This window comes from Ctenocephalides felis, unplaced genomic scaffold (assembly GCF_003426905.1).
Source record: "Ctenocephalides felis isolate EL2017-DRISC unplaced genomic scaffold, ASM342690v1 CF-g0.4_SCAFFOLD_01492, whole genome shotgun sequence".
In the NCBI taxonomy this organism is placed as follows: Eukaryota; Metazoa; Arthropoda; class Insecta; order Siphonaptera; family Pulicidae; genus Ctenocephalides; species Ctenocephalides felis.
In genome coordinates, this window is record NW_020537646.1 from 6,672,873 (window position 1) to 6,693,597 (window position 20,725).

Here is a 20,725-nt window from a genome sequence, read left to right on the forward strand (position 1 = left end):
TTAGTAAAGTCATACTATATAGTTTGATCAGTACAAAATTAAGGTATTGAATTTCTTAATTTATACCACTCAAAATTATAATTATGCGTGATGTTGATCTTCAGAATTTGTTATGACATTGCCTCATATCATGTTTTATATTTGACTAGTTTATTTAATTATTTTCTTTAAAAAATAAGAAAAAAGTACACATGTCAATATACTAAATAGATTGATGTGTTCCAATTTGTTGTCTATACGACATAATATTTTATTGAATTGTGTATATATATTTAAAATATTTCCACTAAATGACGATATTGCTCCAATATCTCAAGAATTTCGTATCCAATCTAGATAACATTTATTAAATATAACTAAATAACTAGTTTCGACCTTGTTTAAACCAGCTTCTGGAAAAATAATTGCGAACATATATATGTAGCGGTCCATGACTTCTTAACGTCAAGTTGTCTTTCTAATTTTACTTTTCACCTCGGATAGAATAATTATCGAGAAAAGATATTCTTTGTTCCATTTAAAATATATTCTTAAATTATTAATATGCAAAATCTCTATGTAATGTTAAATTAATTTAAGCACATGCTGTTTAGAGAAGAAGTTAATGGTTTGGTGAAAAATAAGTCTGATGCTTTTGGATATTGTCTCAAGTTATCAAGGGCCTTGGGTCACGCCGCTGGTGATGTACTTGAAATGAGTTTGTTTCGTTGTTTTTGTGATATATGGATCACATCAAATTGCACGTGGTTTTAAAAACGATTCCATCGCTGACTTAACTCTGTCTACTATACTCCCCACTGCCATTATCTTCTCCACCTTTGCTACTTACACTGTCGCATTAAGTTAACAATACGATTTCCACTACTCCGCCGTTCCAGCAAAACTCGCCAACTGTAACCATGTTCGGTTTTCAGTTGAATGTGCGCGCTCTGACGGGCAGGTACGAACACCTGCATCGCCGATACTTCGGAAAATTGTAAACATTCGAACAAAATAAACATGACCTCGTAGTAAACATCGAGATCCATTCAAAGTGTGGGTGACATCCTTGCGTAATATCTCGACTCTAACCAAATGTGAAGTGTTGTTCTGCATTGTGATATAATCTGGTGATATCAAGTGATAAGTGTCATCCAGCAAGTCAGTAGTGATAGATTATTTATTTAAAAGAATAACATTAACAAAAAACTTAACACGTTAATATTATGCTTTGCGATTACCATTAAAAATATTTACGTCATATTTATTTGTACTAATGTCGTCATTTCAATATTATATGTACACATTCGAGTATCGATTTGCATAAACTTTATTACCAAGCCTTCTAATGTTACGGGACATAAAGAAACCAAAGAATTTAATTTTAGATGCATAATAATCGCTTGTCCACAATGACAGCTATAACAGTTCAAATTAAGCATGCTTTTAAATCGGTGATTATGCACAAACATTTTTCGTCATAAGTGATAACGACTAGAAACACGCCAAAGATACTGCTTACTATTTACTAGCACTAAATCATAATCTAATCAGCACCTTATCATATTATCAATTACCAACACGGCTTGTGCAATTACTGGATCTGATATATAATTAATGTGACTAACCTGTGATTGAGATAAGCGTTTCTAACGCTGCATCAAGATGTACCGTTTTGTAAAAGAAGGCGGCCCAACAGGCCGTTTGTTTCTACAAGCAAGCCCCATCGGACCTCCGGTGACGACGCCTTTAGGACCCCCTATAACAACCCCGATCGAGGAAGACAGTTTGAGGAAATTGAAGAAGCACGAGATGGCAGACAGAGCGGGCGGTGGTGGCCAGAGGCCTGTTGGAATTTTGAAGAAATCCAGAGCCCAAGGAATGGAGATTCAGCAGCAAGCGACTGATGAAAGAAGGATGTACACGGAAGTTTTGGGAAGGAGTTCGGAGACGACGAAAATTTCAAGGAGGGATCCAAGTGGCGGAAGACGTTTGACAACTTGTGTTGTAAGGAAAGTCACCACCGTGACGCGCGGTGAAGAACGGATAAGAGAACCGGAACAGAGAGCGTTGGCTCAACCAAAACGTATCAAGGTTGGGATATACCATCTAATTGTATATTTACCTGTTACGACTGTGTTTTACTAACTCACGCATAATTCGGTCGTCTATTTTATGCTGTTTCATCATAAACACCTACAATTTACTTAGTTTTCATAACCTTTGGGAGAAAGTGAATTCACCCACGGGTTGCCCATCACTTTTGATTTTAAACTTATAAGTACGTCTAGTATTATGATGTTTCATTCCTTCCGAGTAACCGACATCGTCTTTATCATCATTCAGACCAATCAATTCTGCTGTTCTTCATTTTTAAGAATTATTTTCTGGCTGTATATATTTTACACATTTTAATATATAAGGTGTAATAAATATAATAAGGTGTATAATAATTAAAAATTCACACAAATAAACACAAGCTTGAATACAACGCGCCCACGATACAAAAATAGGCCGACCGAGTAAACACAGATAATTAACATTATTTATTCATCGATTCTCTAGATAAAAAACGGGCCGAATATAGTTCGACAAACCATATGAGTTTGTTAATTAATTATGTGGAGTATATTGGATTTCCTTTATGATAATATTTGAAATAATTATTATTGACGTGAAAACACTTTATTTTTACTACCTGCTATTATATGAATTTTTTTTGCTCTTTATTTAAAATTGCTATTATTTTAAAAATATTACTTTACTTACTTGATATACATAAATAATTAGTTTATGTTTCAATTAGAAATTCTTTTTAACTGTTAATTGGGTCAAAAGAATAACTTTTAATATATTTAAGACTAATCATCATCCCACGATATTTGTTTTTCAATGACTTCTTCCTTTTGAGTCAAATCAGGTCGCTTCATTAGAATTGCATACACTACTTATTTTAATTTTTAATTAACTATTAATTGCTAAAATATTCATAAGTTGTATTTTATGGCTTTTTAGCTATGATTGGTAATAAATAGTTAATATATGTAAATGATAGTGTAGTTTGTAATATATAATTCCTGCTTTAAGATTTCCTATTAGTTGTACTATTTCCTTTATTCTATTCTACTTTAATTTAATTTTTTTATCATAATATATTTTTATGTATAAAACTTCGATTAAATTTATTGCAAGGAATAATATTACCTTTTCTCATAAGAATTCAATAAAATTTTATTTTAAACTTTGTACGATTGACATAGTATACATCGTATAAATTATGATATCGAATACATAAATCAATGATAATATAGAGTATATAGGTATACTATTAATATGCAATCGATTCTTTGTTCTATTTAAAAAAACTTATCGAAATTCAATTTATATTCCTCGTCAGTATCTATGAGTAGAGTTGTACCATGTAATTTATATTTATCCGCTGTTTGCAGTTATCTTTCGGAAGTTAATAAATCTAGCATTTAATTATTATCTTGTTGACTATTCGTGTTTTATAAATTAAAGCTGGAGTATAGAATTTAATCAATAGAGTTTTGATTGGATTTTATCCATTTCAAAGATTTGAAACAGAAAAGGGATAGATTAGGAGAGTAATACCATTAATTTTATATATACATACTTATACTTAGAAGTTACAGAAGTTTTTTTGGCCCAAAAATGCAAAATTCTAATTTTGTATTTCAAGTCATTCTGAATCGTTTCACATCAAAATTGAAACAAATACACTAAAGTGTATATGTATGTATGTAAGCCAGGATTTGAGCTTATGTCTCAAAAGCCTTTGCATCGATTTGAAGTTATTTGGTGAAACTCCATAAGGAATTTAAAATTAATAAAATTTAAATGGATGATAGAGCACAATTTTGTATGCGTGTGAAAACTATTCTTCTTAACTATTAAGTCTTCATAGAAAAATATTAGTCTTAATATTTTTATAATAGATATGTTGCTGTTTTGTGTTATAAATCCGTTACACCATTTAAATAGGTTATTATTACCTTTTTACTACGATTACAAACCTAGTATTGAATTCAAAACAACAATGGAAAATAGAACTACAAAACGACTTTAACGAGTACCATATTCACAACGGGAATAAAATATCGAGCATTCAAAAAAATAAGAAATATTAAAGGTCAGCGATCTGGTTTCTAGTATGATTCTTATTATTTCGTTATTTCTGCTGGCGAATAATTCGTATCTGATAAGATTCTAATTGAGATTTAATGAGTAAACATCAGAACGCGGAGAATTATTGTTGATATGTTTTTGATTGCTCTTGATAGATTGCCCAGGAATTTACTCGTTTTATCTTGTGGAAATTTAATTACCTGTAATCTTTAATTTTCTATTTTGTTTGATTAACTCCTACATAGGTAAATGAATTTTAAAACAATGTTTACAAATATAAAATTATCGATTAATATATTCCAATGACGCAATCTTTTCACACTACGTAAAATAAATATCTCAGCTAAAACGCGCGAGAGCAGTAGCCTCAAAAACATCGTATTGCGATATAAACGAAATCCAATATTTACACTTGTCAGGTTTAACAAATGACACATGCCACTAACATAACTTTCACTGAAGATTTTTCTTTAAATATTTGAGTAAATAAAAGAATATTAACATAATATCAAAGCAACAACTATCGATCTACCAAAAATCTTCAAGTTCGTTCTCTATAAATTTGCTATCCTCATACTTAAGAGTTCTATTTTACATTTTAGCAACAATTCAAATGTCATCAAGTTTAAAGGTTGTCATGGATTCATGAACACAAATTTGACAGTGACCTTGCTGAAAATATTCACAATGATATGAAAAATACTCATTCAACAAATTTTTATTTTATTAGATAAATATTAGAAAAAATTAATAGAAAAAATATTGGTAAAAAATTTAGAATCTACAGCAGCATATGGTCTTACAATTAAGTTAAAAATAAACGATGATAGAAGATAAAAGATACGATTATAAATAATTATCGAGAACATGGTTTTTGTTGAATTAGTAATGAACGCTAATAATCTATAATTATTATTCGAACTTAAAGTATTGATAAATCCGATATAGGCATAGAAATAAATATACTAACAGTTTTATTTTGAGACTAGATAAAAGGTAGTAAGGATTTTAATAATGTTTCAGATGATATTAAAAAATACTTAATGTTTAGTGAAAAATTAATTTAGCAACGAAAATCATTGCTTTATTCAAGATTTTGTGACTAGTAATTATTTATACTCTGGTTGAATATCAAATCGTCATGTCCAAAGTTTCTTAATAAAATGTCCCATATACTGGGTTCAAAACAAAACCGTTATTTTTTATAAAATTAGAATATTCGAAAGGATTTCTTCTGTTGTTTTTCCATAGTGCATTTGTTGACTTAATCTATACATAAAATATAGCATACGTGTAAATTAGTCAAAGTTCTTTTAATAATCATGATCAGTAATGTGTTAAATATATTTCTTTATTTTACCGTTGCATTGATATTTCATGGCAAATTCTCACAAGCCAATAAATCAGATTTTTTAAATAAGACAAGGCGTTTAATAATAATACTAACATTAAAATGTTATCTAATAAGCGTGCTATTTTACTGTTAATAATTTTCTCACACATCAACAATAATTATACTCGATATAGGACTTAATTGTGAAGATAATCTGTTATGATAGGTATCATTTCCTACGAGAAAGTTTTGCCAAAAAATATTTATACAAATTAAGATCTCAGTGAGTCTGAAACAATTAAAATTATACCACGATCTGAATCTCTAATTAGGCAATTTTTGGACTTATGTAAATTACCCACGTGGGTCCAAAGTGGTTTTAATTGCTTGGGACATAAACAATGTTTATTGCGATCATTGTTATTTGTTTAAGAAATAAAGCGGTGTTTTTCACTGAACAAAGAGAGTAGATTTTGTTCGGTGTGTGCGATTACTGTACAAATTTACGAAACGTGGGAACGTCTGTATTCCAATTAGACTATCCGATAATATCAGCCGAGGAGCGGTCGACTGGCGGACTGGAGGACTGGAGGACTGGAGGACCGGCTGATGGGCCACGTTTACGCTATTGTGGATAAATGAGACTGAATTACGCAAAAGTTGCTCGGAAAATGTGATTTATGAGGCTTTTTAAACGAACAAGGTTGCGGGTTCCTCAAAACTCTTTTTGGAACACTCCAGTCAGGACAAACATGTCCAGACATAAAATGGTATTTTCTAAAAATAGTCTGATAATTTACGGGTGACTTCAGGATATTTCCTCATATTCCTATACCCCTTCTGACTATTCGCGAGTAAAACTTCTACATTTTAAAGAAAATTAGAAAATTCTCAGGAAAATTATATACAGACACTTAGCAACTAATATATAGTTTTATTCCTACTACTATTGCGCAACTTTTTCCAAGAGCCTACGTACGTATTATTTCCAATGGATAAATCGAACTATTGAACAGTATTATTTTTCCATTAAGAAGTTAAAACTCTAAGTAAGTAGTTTTAAAGTGCACACTGTGCCTATTAATAGTGAGTAGAAAAAGCTCATTTCTTTCTCGAGTTAAAATAAGAAAACGATTAACAAGGAAAAAAGTTATAATTGAACAGTTCCCATCTAGTAATGTCGACGCAGAAAAGTAAAGGAGTATAATTGTGTTTTTTAAGAAATAAAGTATATGAATGATTTGTTAGTTTAATTCTTGATTAATTTGGTTATAAGACTTGATTAAACCTTATTTAAATTCTAACTGTTTTTGACTTCACAGTTTTTTATTATTCATTGCACCTAAAATCTTTCATTGAAATAGAAATAATAATAAACAATAATTGTAACTTGTAAATCAATGTTCATATGTACCTTATGAACCAAATATGCCAATTGTTGAATCATGATTTCATTGCATTTCAATTTAACACAGTTGCCCCACCCAGGCAAAGTTCCGTACATCACAATAGACATCGGCGAAACATCACAACCGTGACTCTGCTTGCTTTCGATGGGCAATTATTTTTATTTTTATTCTTTAATGGAAAAGAAACGATAGAAAACATACACAACATTAATTAATAAATAAATCCGATACAATAAAAACAACTTTGTTGAGCTTTTTCCAACGTAGTAAGAAGACAGATTTTGCTAGGCAGCAATTGTAACTTGCAGTACTTATGTGCAGTAAAAATATGTAAAGAAAACAGCAATACTTGAACCTAACAATGAGGAATAATTAATAATCATACTCCTACAAGCCAAAACGGCTTTTGAGGATCGAATCATTAATCAAAGGATCTTCTCAAAGGAGACAATTTATAAATGTCGCTTTAAAACAACACATAGACTTATAGAAATCCATGTTTATGCTTTTATGATCACTTTTTTGTTCAATTTGGTAATACCTATTTCGTGATTCTCAGAACGGCGTTTACCCTAAAAAATAATTTTGGACGATGATGGTACAAAATGGGCTTAAATTATAGCGAATACATTGCAGATTTCCCATATAATTACAGAATTATTGCTCTTTTTCCATTGGAACTGAACAAATTATTGTTTGTTCATAAAAATATGAAAAGCTCATAATATTATTTTTCAATGATGCTTTCTACGAAATAGAACATTCCAGGTGAGCACGCCATGTCGCGAATTGGTTCTTCCCTTCATAAAAAAGTTTAAAAAGAGGAATAAAAAGCAAAAATCAATAATAAATATATGTATTTATTCTCGGGTTCTTTGATTTATTGAATGCGAGGTAACTATAAGCCTTGTCACAAATACGAAAGTGTGAAACGATATTTAGTCACGAATCAGTTCCTAAATAGAGTATATATAGTGTTTATTACATTTTGTAGACATGTATCAATAATCTCATATATTTTTACTATTTCGAAAAATATTATCCCAGTGACAATTTGAACTGTTTTTTGCAACTATAACTACTTTATTGATATTTGTTATATTTTAGCTCGAAAGAGCAATGTACATTCAATATATATCACGATCGTTGTTCACCTGTCTAATTCTTTATGAAGGGTAACAGTACCTTAGAAATTAATTAACCTGCAACGAAATTAATAGCAAATACGTATTTTTAAATCATCTGATATTTTTGTTTGATTCAGACCACACAAGATGAAATATCATTTAAAACTGATTGTTAAAAGCTCGGCTTTGGAGCAATTAGAAACCTAGAGCAAAGCAATAGTTCAAACTGTTATGAACTTTATATTAAAACCAATAAATGTGGATATTTTTTGAAATGCTTTAGAAATTGCATATAGCGCTATAATATAACGTACAAATCCTCAGTGATTATAAATTATAGCTAATTTCATGAATTAGCTATAATTTTATTATTAAATTCCAAGTCTCTTTTATAAAAAGCTGTCGTTTCATATACATTTTGGAGACTAACCATGACAAAATTATTATAATAGCTCCAAGCAGTATTTTTCTTATTATATAGAAATAATAACTCAATTGAACAAACTCAACTATGAAGTCCATAATATAATTAACTATTTTTTTTAGCGTGGGCTGATCAATGATCGTTATTTTGGCCTTGTACATTCCAAAAGCATTATGGCGCCTTCCACGAACATTACCTGATTTACATAACACATTATAGTATCATTATAGATTATTAATCTGCATTAATTGATCGTTATTTATAGAAAATCAGATTTGTTATTTATTTCTGTCGATATGTAAACAGTAGGAGGCGCAGAATGCATCCGATAACGCCAGAATTGATGTAATTATTTTCTTGTTTTTCCGGCACGGCGATGGAGAAAAGCAATGGAAATTTTTTCACATGAACTTTTCGATTATCTGAGCTTTCATTACACGCAATATACTCGATTTACCATCTTGTTTTCTGAAGGATTTGCATTTTATGTTTTAGATCGTTTGTGAAAGTCAAGTTTAGTATTCAAATTAATCGATTCGTTTATAATTAGAAAGCTTTAGGCAGAAATTAGTAAAAGTAATTAGTTTGAACGACATATTGGAAATAGTAAATTTAAATTATGGCAGCACATTATTAACTGCAATTAGATTTATAACTATATGTTAAATTGTTCGCTTCATTAATTTGCTGAAATGATACAAACTCAACCAAGGTTTAGGGAGAGTTTGGGAAAAATATGAAAACTCTCACCCGATTTCCAATACTTCATTAATTTTTGCTCATGTACTATCTTACCACAAATGATTTCATAAGATGTCATAAAAATATGAAACGTTTTAATATTAAATTGAGTCGTTTAATATTATGTAACTCGGGAACAATATGTATGTAATCACATTATTGGTCTATGGAGAAACTATCGCCCATATCATAATTGTTGTTAAACTTGTTTCGTAATTTATTTTCGCTATTACAATCAGATCAAATTGTCTTCGAATTGCTGATGGCATCAGCAATAATAGTCTATTGAATTTATCAATCATAAATGTGCTTTTAAATGATCATAATAGAATCTATAGTAGAAAATATTATAAATGCGCAAAGGTTCATAGAATTAGAATAACATCATAAATGCTAAAATACTGTCCATTACGTTTTTTGAGGGTAATACATCTTTATTTTTATTATTTTTATTTATTTCTCTAAATATCTAAGTTTTTCTTAAAAGCACATAATTTTGAAACTGGATGGGACCATTCTTTTCGTTGAGTTCGAGGACACTCTGTATATATAAATTTCGATATCACAAAATTTCAATAATTAAATTATTTTATGTTTATGTCCTCTTATTATTTTATTTATTACTTAGAAACGAGAAATAGGCTGCACAGATGATATTTATTCTAATGAGCAACATCTCTATCGATTTTCATCTGCTACGAATGAATTTAGGGATAAACAAATAATCAACATATTATGTATTATAATTAATGTTGTGCAAATAATAATTGGTAACATAGTCAACTATGTCGTATGTGAAAGGATATATGTGAATTAATTCAAAATTATCAATAAATTTGCTCTTGTAATATAAATTTTATTAGCAATTACTCCATTCTAACAAGTGCCCTTTGGAAGGTGCATGAAGTAAATTATAAATTTCAAATATATTCTGAAAGGCAAACACGCCTGTAACTTTCATTATTTTTGTTCAAATTTATTAACATGATAAAGTAAATTTAAATGCAAATATGTTGTTTTGATAGTAAATCGCATTTATAAAATTTTTAGCTTGATATTTTGTATCTTGTACGTAGAATTTCAAATGCTAATTTTTCATGTATTTTCTCTACTCAGACAAGTGTAGTTGTAACGAATTTTTTTATTTCTAATGCTATCACACAAGAATCTAAGCCTTCGTATTTCAATAAGATTTTTCAATATTTTAATATTAAAATAATAGATTTTAACAGAACTTTTGGCATTTATATAAGTTGTGCAATTTGTAAGTTATGTTTCCAAATAGTTTCACAGCACAGATTCAAAAGATCATTCAAACCGAAGATTTATTTAACGCGATTTCAATTCTTACTGCAGTGGCATTTACTTGAAATATTTACTAAAATTGTGTAATATATATACATATATTATCTTATATATAAAATTCTTCTGTAACAATGTAAGTTTCATATTTCCTTCTAAACTATAATTCGGATTTTCATGAATCTTCCTGAAGTTTGTTCGGGAAATTTTTTAGAATGTTTTGATTCATAGAAATATAGTTAAATTGTAGAAATAAATAGAAAAAATTACTAAAAACCGCTTATCATTGTTTGCCCTTGAGAATATTTGAAGCTTAGTTTGACATTAAAAACAATTGAGGACTGTCATTTGCCAAACATTTCTATTCACTTATAGGCTAAGGCAATATTAGAATATAATAAATTCATAATTATGAATAAGGAAAATGTAATGTCTACATTATTAATGCCGAAAAGCAGCTGAGATGTGCCAAAAATTAAATTAATATAAGATGCAAATAATATAACATGCATTTGACAAGTGATGCAGTCTGCGCATGCGTCTGACGTGCGCGTGGTTTGCTTTTGCTTGCAATAATTTTGTTTGCGCACTTTGCGAACAGATTCGCCGTACGAATTCGCGCAAAGGAGCGAGCCATAAGTGATTGCGCTCAAACATATTCAATTTGCAGTCGTTTTGCCTTACTATACTAAGTCACAATACAAAAAAAATTATTTAAAAGTTTCATTGTGTCAAAAATTCATATGTTTGTCATTGGGTACGGAATATTTACTCAATGGAGCGCTTTGGGTCTGAAATTTTTACTATTTTCCAATTCGTTTGGAATTTTGGAACTAGGTTCATCTTACTCTTCAGAAATGAAAACAATTTAGACTCCTTTACCACTTCTCGGGTGGATGACATTTCTTTTCAGTGGTGTAATTTTACTTTTTTCAAAATAACGTTGGGTATCGATAAAAGAACTAATTATACGAGAAAAATATTTAATAATGTTTTTCAAAAAAGGAAATACTTTTCAAGTTACTGGCTACTGAATATTTGTTTCTTTTTTGCGTTTTTCATCATTTGTTGCTAACACCTTCAAAAATATACATTTTAACGAAAATCATGTAATGAACAGAATTATATCAATTAAAATCTTAATAAATCGTTATTTTATAGTGTTTTAGGAACATTATTAGGCTAGATATGAAAATGGGTTTTTATAGTGCTCAAAATAAGCTTTAAAATGAGTATTTCTGCGTGTAAAATGAGTGAGCTATCATGCAGATAAAGGACGCATGCAATGTTTTTTTTTTCATTTAAATCAAATACTTTGAGTGCCATATCCACCAAAATTAAAAATAATCGTATTCAATCTAGAATTAACTTGGTTTAAGAGATCTTGATGGATTCTAGAAAATACCACAACTTTAGTACAAATGATTCTTAAAAAACTCATGATTTCATGAAAAAAAAAACAAAAAAAAACAACCAATTTCTCATCATAATACCTCTGAAAGAATACGTATAAAAGTATATATATAAGAAAATTCGAGGTATTTTTCTGACTAATTATTATTGTTTATTATTTTTTCGTTACACAAATATTGATAGATGTATGATTAATTAAGGAGCTGTCCAACCAGAGGTCTTTCGAGCCCTTTAACCCTTCGCCGTTTTACAATAAGAGAAGTTACGGTAAAATTAATGATAGAGAAAGTTGTAGCTCATTTAATCACCTTTAAAATAGTGTATTACAAGTTCTGATAAAATCAGAATTAAAAGAGTAATAATCCAATTAATGCTGTGGATGGTGACGGAGTGCAAATTGTTAAAAACATTGAAATTAAGATAAAGATTAGCCTATTTCCAAAATATCAAGTAAATTGGAGCACAGTAAAAAAAATTTACAGAGCAATAATTTTGTTGATCGTAAGTTGAATAGAGCACATGTGAACAGGATTTGACAAATTAATTCACTTCAAATATAAACTTAAGCAATAATGTATATTGATTTATTAGAGAAAAAAATGCAATTTAGATATTAAAATTACTTAAAGCCAGTTAAAATATGGTACAAAATTATAAAAATTATAGGCAACATTATTGAAGCAATTATTTTGGGTGAGAAAAATAAAAGGTGATATTGCACCTTTGCCGCGAATGCTATATATTAATTCTTTCTGAATTTGTTGTACTTTTTAAAAGATTTAAATTTTCAACATGAGTATCTTATGCTATGACCATAAATCAAAAAGGCAGACGATCATTTTTAGTGTGATAAATTTGGAAAATCAATGTTTTAGTCGTGAATAAACAAAAAATCATTCATTTATACATCCACATCTACAGGTATGGCTAAAAATACTATATAACCCTTAAATGCAATAAAATAAATTGAGCTATTGGAAATAAATTTGTTCTATAAATCGCAGTGTATAATTTTTAATATACAATTTTATTGAACATTTTTTAATATTTGTTAAATAAATAATTAAAGTGTTAACTGTGGAAATTGAGAACAATCATTTTATTTGAAACAGTTCTACATTCAACATCACTTATATATTGGTGTAAATAGTAATTCAAAAAACAGTAATTATTATTTTTAACTAAGCAGTAAATATTAGTATAAAATATTGAAAAATTGTAGACGTAGGTACAGAACAACGTCTGTCGGGTCAGCTAGTATATATATATATATATATATATATATATATATTATCTTCTATTTTTCTTTATTTTTACCATTAGAAATTAAACAAACTTATCGTTTAATCATCTAGTTTTCAAAATTTCAAACGTCCAATAAAAATTACTTACTTTGACTCATTATAGTTATCAATAATCATTATAATGATTTTTGACTCAATTTTCTTCTTCCTAATATATTCTTATAGTTCTTCCCAATAAATACTCCAAGATATATGAGGTGCAGATATAGCGCATAGTGCATTTTTTTGCAATTTTAATTAATTTTTATAATTATACCATTTCTCATAGGCCTATAATATTTTATAGGGTTTCGTTTGACTCTATCAACTCTACCGCCATGCGAAAATTTTTCAAAATCTCAAAACAGTAAACCTGAGGGTTCCCTTACTATATTAAGTATATCATTTTTCCATAATTATAAATAATTATTTTAAAATATATAATTAACGTACACGTTGATTTTCAAATTGTTTGGTAGAGTAATTTCCATTTCTCACATTAATTAAATAATTATAAATTTCTTAATAGAAATAAATAAAAGATCAATTTTTGTCACATGCGATTTAATTTACCTGCATGATTCCATACTCATCTTCCTGATTCATAAATTGTCTAATCTGGTACTTCCCAAAATTTGTTTCTGTTAAATTCTGTTATGGAGGTACTATCCTCTATTGTACATTTTTATGATTTATTCTATAATATTACTGCTGTCATTTTCACATAAGCATTTAATATTAACATGATAAATGTTTAGGAAATCGTTTCTTAAGATAGATGACTGAGTTGCTACCTCGAGCAGCAGGAAGTTGCATCGCGCAGATAATTTGTGAAAGGAAAAGCTTAACATGGTTTATATGAATAAAAGTTCAATTGTTGCGTTAAAAGCTAATTATATGGCATAAAGCTTTTCATTTTTATACAAATTGAAAATGACTGGACATTTGTCTTAAAATATTTCGAAAGAAATATCAATTTTATCTGCTTTTGAAAGGTATGCTGGTGGCAATTGCAACAAGTGCCTTAATGTCCTTCTTGAAGAACCTTTATCTTAAACCCTTAAGTGAATGACTCGACTTGTTCTCCTGTACTTTTTTACTCTACCAAGTTATTCTCCGCCTCTTCACGGAAGTTCAAGTAATTATTCCTAATAAATCACAAGAGTATAATTATTCGGCACATTACAGAACCATCAGCAGTAGTAATAGCCAACTAACCATAAATATTCGGGAAGAGTAATATGCCTGTTTATATCGTGACATTAAAATAAATATATACTTTTGTGAAAGTCAAATACAATTTATTGCTTATATTCGACATGGAAGGATTGCGTGTTTTAAAGCTCTTTCATCTTCTAAATATTATAATAAGCTACCTGTCTTTATATTTTGCTTCTTGTAGTTGATTAAAATAAATTACATCTAGTGGTCGTTAAGCAAATATTGTATATGGGTTTTAAATTATAGTCTTGGATAAAAGCACTTTAAACGTAGTTAATTATAATACTCGTTGATTTATCTAATTTATAAAAACATTTTTTATACCTTGATAATGGTGAAGGCATGTCAGAAATTTGATAAGAGCCCATAAATAAACTCAATATAAAAATAAATATTTATTGTTAATAAATCGATGATTAAAAATAATAATGCATTCTTGGAACATATTTATCTATTTGGGATTAATTAAAAAAAATTTAGGTGTTATCGGTATGATGTTTTGCATAAAAGTAAATTCGTATTTTTAAACAATTTATTGCGGAAATGTGCTTCGTTTAGTATTTGGAAAAATATTGGTTTTGATAAATTCTGTTCGCTATTAAGTTTTATCATCATGTGAAATGTATTTAGGACGATCTAACACAATTAAAAAAAGTTATTACTCATTATATACTTTTTTGATAATTCAGTGACTCTAGTAAACTCTTTAATTTCTGTTAGCTCTAGATTTGTAGGATGTAGAGAGTTAGCTTTAAATTTGTATGATATTATAGGATGTTCATTTGGTTTTTAATGAAATAAGTCTGAAATCAACAACAATGTCGTTACACATCTATTCTAGCCTAGTTTGTGTAATATTTCTTACCTATAATTCATCCTACTCATAATAAATGCTACTCACTATCCGATCCACGATTCTCTACAGGTTTCAAAACAACAATAAATTTCCCTTCTCGTTGATTACTTAATAGCATTGTATATAGAATGTAACTGCGAACAGTTTATTAACCTCATTTCCACTGGATATTTCAGATATCGGACATAGTCGTCGGCCAGGAGGACAATTTGACGGCACGCGAGGCCCTGTTGAGGTGGGCCCGGCGATCGACCGCGCGCTACCCCGGAGTCCGCGTCAACGACTTCACGACCTCGTGGAGGGACGGAATGGCTTTCAATGCGATCATACACCGGAACAGACCAGACCTCATCAACTGGCGGGAAGTCAGGTCAGTAATAATAAAGGATACAAGAGGATGGTTGAAGTCCGTCATCAATAATTAAAATACACACATTCATATTTTATACACTAAGTCGATAGTATTTAAATAGATTTTTGAATGATTTGGGAAACTATTTCTATTTTTTTTTAGATAATATAAATAAAACTTATCATCTTATTTCTTAATTTAAGTAATCAAAATTTTTCTGTTTTATCACATCATAATAATCTTCTACATATATATAAATATAAGTCGGGTTTTCCTTCCTGACGAAATACCTTCAGAACGCACGAACCGATTTAGACAATTTTGCATTCGTTGAAAAGGTCTCGGGCTCCGCAAGGTTTATAGCTAAGAAAATTAGTTGTGCATGGCATCGTGCCTTAATGCAAGCTGCTAGAAGTTCACGCACCGTAATTAAAAATTCGAGTAATGACTTTAGTGAGAATTATCAGAATTATGCTTGGTTAAGTCAACGAGCAATTCTTGCCGCAAAGAATAATGATGTACACGCACTGAATTTCACCATTCAATCAAAAATTGCTGGCGATTTGGTGACATACCAATGATTCCGACTGGTCTTCCGTTTGACTTTAAACGATTGCAATTTCCAGTTCGCCTTTCGTTCGCAATAACAAGTCGCAAGGCCAATCGCTTAGTGTTTGCGGGATAAATTTCAAATATATTATTTAGAAAATCATTGTTTTTTACATGGGCAGTTATACGTTGCCTGTTCACGAGTTGGAGTTTGTGTTAACGTCAGACTAAAAAACAAAAAATGTGGTTTACCAAAGAGCACTTCAATGAAACGGATAATTTGCGGATTCACTTTCATTTACTTAGAGAAGTTCAACTAAAAAACACTTAATTTTTGTAATCGAAATAAATTTATTACTGTTGTATAATAAAATCAAATTTTTCCTTTTCAAATATAAAACAAACAAAAAATTTCTTCATCTTTCTCACGAAACCATTTGGTGGCGAAACGGAGTTCGTCGGGTTTGCTAGTATATTTATAAAAGAAATATTTTTTTATAATAAGAACTAGAATAAGAGTAGAACCAGAAGGGCTTACAAAATCAATTATAATAATACATAAGTTATTTTTAATATATAACTATATTTCGTATAGTTGCATTAATAACATTGTAAATGTATTATATATGTCGATTTTTTACTCTTCCAGGTCTCATCATGTGCGCGAACGTCTTGAATCAGCCTTCCACATTGTCGAACGAGAATACGGCGTTACAAAATTACTTGATCCTGAAGGTAAAAAAGAAAATATATACGTCATCTACCCAATATTAATTATACGTATCAATTATTAATATGTGGTGTGTTTCCAGATGTCGACACCCATGAGCCTGACGAGAAATCTTTGATTACCTATATTAGTTCTTTGTACGATGTTTTCCCGGAACCACCTGCCATGCATCCGCTCTACGATATCGAGAGCCAAAAACGAACCCAAGAATATTGCGAACTGGCTTCCAGTCTTTTGATCTGGATGAGAGAAAAGACCAGTTACATGCAGGACCGTTCGTTCTCGGTTAGTCTCATTGAATTGAAGAAACTTTTGCAAGAATGTCACAGGTTTAAAAACGAAGAAGTACCTCCGAGATATAGAGACAAACAACATCTTGGTTCCATGTTTAGAGAATTACAGGTTAGTAAATGGTTTTTGTTTTTATATTTACAAGTAAAAGTAAGTCTTCTGTTTATTTTTTTCTTAAAAGTTTAGCCTTGCTATTTTATATGTTCAACTCGAACATGATGTACATCGTTTAGGCGTGCAGTGAATAGCGCAACCAATTTGCTACGCCTTTTACACAATAGAGCCATGAGAATTATTTTGTTAAACATACATCAATTAATGTTGTCTATTTTTTATCAGAAATACTTCGAATCTATCGGCGAAGTAGAGATAGATCACGAGTTGCAACCAGAAGGATTAGAAAGGCACTGGCATCGCCTGATGATGGCGCATCAGGACCGAATGTCGGCCTTGGAATCAGAAGTGCACAGGCTCGAGCGTTTGCAACGGTTAGCCGAGAAATTACACCGGTTTGTAGTTCAATTAAATGAATTATTTAATAATTACTATGTTGCATTATTTACCTGTAAATCATTTTAATCGCACATTGCGATTTAGATTGATAGGTTGATATTTGAAAACAGATGTTGCATAACTGTTTTCTTCAGTTCAACTGTTATTTAGCTATATGGTCAAGACTTTTAGAACAAAGTGATATATTTTATGCATAGCCCATTTAATTAAAATCTGTTTTATTTTAGTGAAATTAAGCAAACCGACCATTCCTTAACGGATTTGGAAATTCGCATAGAAGAAGAATCGCACCGATTTGAAAGATTGAACCCGAACGATGCGCGCACCCTGGTGGACTCGATGGACTCCGAAATTCGAGTCCTGGAGAGCACCCTGCAGAGCATGGAGCACGATTGCCTGACACTAAAAGACGGCAAATACGCACAAGCCAACGAACTACATAAACGGTAAAAGAAATAAAATATTATTGATAGTATTATAATAATTATTATTAGTAAAAATAATTATCGAACTTCAATAGTTACATAAACTTTAAGACTTATGCATTTTTTACGTCAATTCGATTTAAATTAAAAATTTATTGAGCTTATTTTTATAATGAAGCAAAATATTATTATTTACAGAGTATTGAAACTTCATCAACGATGGTCGAATTTACGATCTATATTTGTTACGAAAATGGTGAACAAATTATCAGGAATGCAATACCATACTGTTACCAGACAGACAAGGGTCATGGCTGAGCCCAAAAAGGTTGACAACACACCAGCATTCAAGGATATTCAGGAACACATTGACTGGTGCAAATCTAAATTGGTAAGTAGAATAAATAATCAAATTTCATTATTTTTAGTTTTTGTAATAGTTAGTTGTGTATTTATTATTATTGTACCGAATATTCTAAATATATAATTTTTTTCACTAGAAACAAATATTGGAGGCCGATTACGGAAGCGACTTGCCATCCGTTAAATCTGAAATTAATAGGCAACAAAAAGAACATACACAAATCGATCAATATCATTCACATATTGCTCATTCAGAAAGAATAAGAACCCAATTCCAAGGCGAAGAGCTGAATGCATATACCCAAAAACTAAGTCAACTGCAAAAACTTTACGCCGAATTACTTAGCACATCTAATAAAAGGTATAGTAAATATAATAACAAATATTTATTAACAAAACTGTATATATTAAAAAAAATTTCAGATTGTCTGACCTAGATTCACTCCAAGATTTCCTATTGGCAGCTACAGGTGAACTTTCCTGGTTAAATGACAAAGAACAAATCGAATTGTCCAGAGATTGGGCAGATAAAAATTTAGATTTACCAGCTGTTGGCAGATATTATGAGGTGAGTTTGTTTATGATAAATAATTTTATCCTTTATTTTGCATTTTTGATATCATGCAAAGCAAATATTATTATTGCTAGATGACGACTTTTTTTATAGTAGATTTTTCATATGATATTAATCGAGATATGTTTTAATTTATGCTTGTATTTAATGCATGCAGCATTCGTATGGATCAGGATGTGATGTAAGTTTTGCAATATAATTTATACAAGCTAATTATATGAAATGATATATGTGTTTAAATGTATTTAAATTTTAAATACTATATATACTAGACCTATGCTCGTTTTTCCTTAATAACTTCTTTTAAAAATTGAATCTTTCAAGAGCTATTAGATGATAGTAAATAATGATTTATGTATGTTATTTACATCTTATAGTCTTCCTCCTATATAAACTTAATATCAAATTATTCTTTCACGAATAGTATTTTGATTTCTTCGTTATAATTTCATTGCAGAATTTGATGTCAGAATTGGAAAAGCGCGAAATTCAATTCTCAAGTGTTTTGGATCGTGGTGAAGCCCTTATTGTACAAGGTCATCCTGCAGTAAAATGCATTGAATCACATTTACAGGTGAATATAAAAAAAAAAAACAGAACAAAAATGATCTTTGAAATGATTTTATTTATGGAAAAGATAGATAGTTAATATTAATTGTTTTATATTTTAGGCGCTGCAAAGTCAATGGGCATGGTTATTACAACTAACTCTTTGTCTTGAGGTGCATCTTAAACATTGCACAGACTATCATAATTATTATAAAGATTTAAAAGAAGCCGAGCAATGGATGACAAAGTAATTAGAATTATACACTGAATTTAGCTTACATTAAAATATTATACTAGTAAAAATAAATAATTTTATCATTATTTTCAGGCGTGATGAAATTTTGAACACCACATATTCACAATCAGACTTCTCATTGGATCAAGGTAAAATAAAAAATGTTGGAAGACTAAATTATATTAATTTGTATTGTATATAACTAAATTATAATTTTAGGTGAATCTTTGCTGAAAGGAATGCAAAGCCTCCGGGAAGATTTGAATGCCTTTAATGAACAGTTACAACTCTTGTGCGATAAAGCTAACACAATTGTTCCTCTCAAACAGAGAAAAATGCCAGTCACCAGACCGTTGCCTGTTCAAGCCATTTGTGCTTATAAAAAGAATGATGTAAGTAAAATTTTTTTCAAATACTACTTCAAGAATTTGGATTCACAATTTATAATCAGAATTGTAATTTTTAATGCAATATGTTTAAGGCTAGTAATGTTAGTAGATTAGTTAGTATAAATTAATTTTCAGGTGGTTATTGAAAAAGGCGATTCCTGTACTCTATATGATAACTCTGGTAGAGTAAAATGGCGTGTGAAATCTCCTAGAGGACACGAAGGTCTAGTTCCAGGTAAGATCATTGGTGTAACTAAATAATGGTGCAGATATTAAATATAAATTATAATATTTTATAGGAGCTACCCTGTTTATTGCTCCACCCGATAAGGAAGCCCTGGAGGCAGCTGAACGCTTACGTAGATTGTTTGACCGAACTGTTGCTTTGTGGCAACGGAAACAACTGCGATTAAGACAAAACATGATCTTTGCCACAATCAAAGTTGTCAAGGGTTGGGATTTAGAACAGGTAAAATATTTGATGAATATAAACTATCATATGAGATTTGAAGCAATAA

The 20,725-nt window shown here is 29.9% G+C and overlaps 1 protein-coding gene across 6 annotated transcripts in view; it reads left to right on the plus strand.

The window, feature by feature from the left end:
• The first annotated feature begins 903 nt into the window (after positions 1-903).
• Positions 904-20,725, plus strand: part of LOC113370648 — a 69,678-nt gene continuing 49,856 nt past the window's right edge. For all 6 annotated transcript variants that reach the window (XM_026611339.1, XM_026611338.1, XM_026611341.1 and 3 more), the window contains exons 1-16: positions 904-1,140; positions 1,679-2,073; positions 15,414-15,607; positions 16,788-16,873; positions 16,951-17,270; positions 17,499-17,668; positions 17,900-18,118; positions 18,296-18,488; positions 18,598-18,821; positions 18,884-19,028; positions 19,492-19,608; positions 19,706-19,830; positions 19,912-19,967; positions 20,038-20,210; positions 20,343-20,442; positions 20,507-20,676. In XM_026611339.1, the coding sequence (XP_026467124.1) occupies positions 1,792-2,073; positions 15,414-15,607; positions 16,788-16,873; positions 16,951-17,270; positions 17,499-17,668; positions 17,900-18,118; positions 18,296-18,488; positions 18,598-18,821; positions 18,884-19,028; positions 19,492-19,608; positions 19,706-19,830; positions 19,912-19,967; positions 20,038-20,210; positions 20,343-20,442; positions 20,507-20,676 (2,574 nt within the window). In that variant the 5' untranslated portion in view covers positions 904-1,140; positions 1,679-1,791. The remainder of the gene's footprint in view (positions 1,141-1,678; positions 2,074-15,413; positions 15,608-16,787; positions 16,874-16,950; positions 17,271-17,498; positions 17,669-17,899; positions 18,119-18,295; positions 18,489-18,597; positions 18,822-18,883; positions 19,029-19,491; positions 19,609-19,705; positions 19,831-19,911; positions 19,968-20,037; positions 20,211-20,342; positions 20,443-20,506; positions 20,677-20,725) is intronic.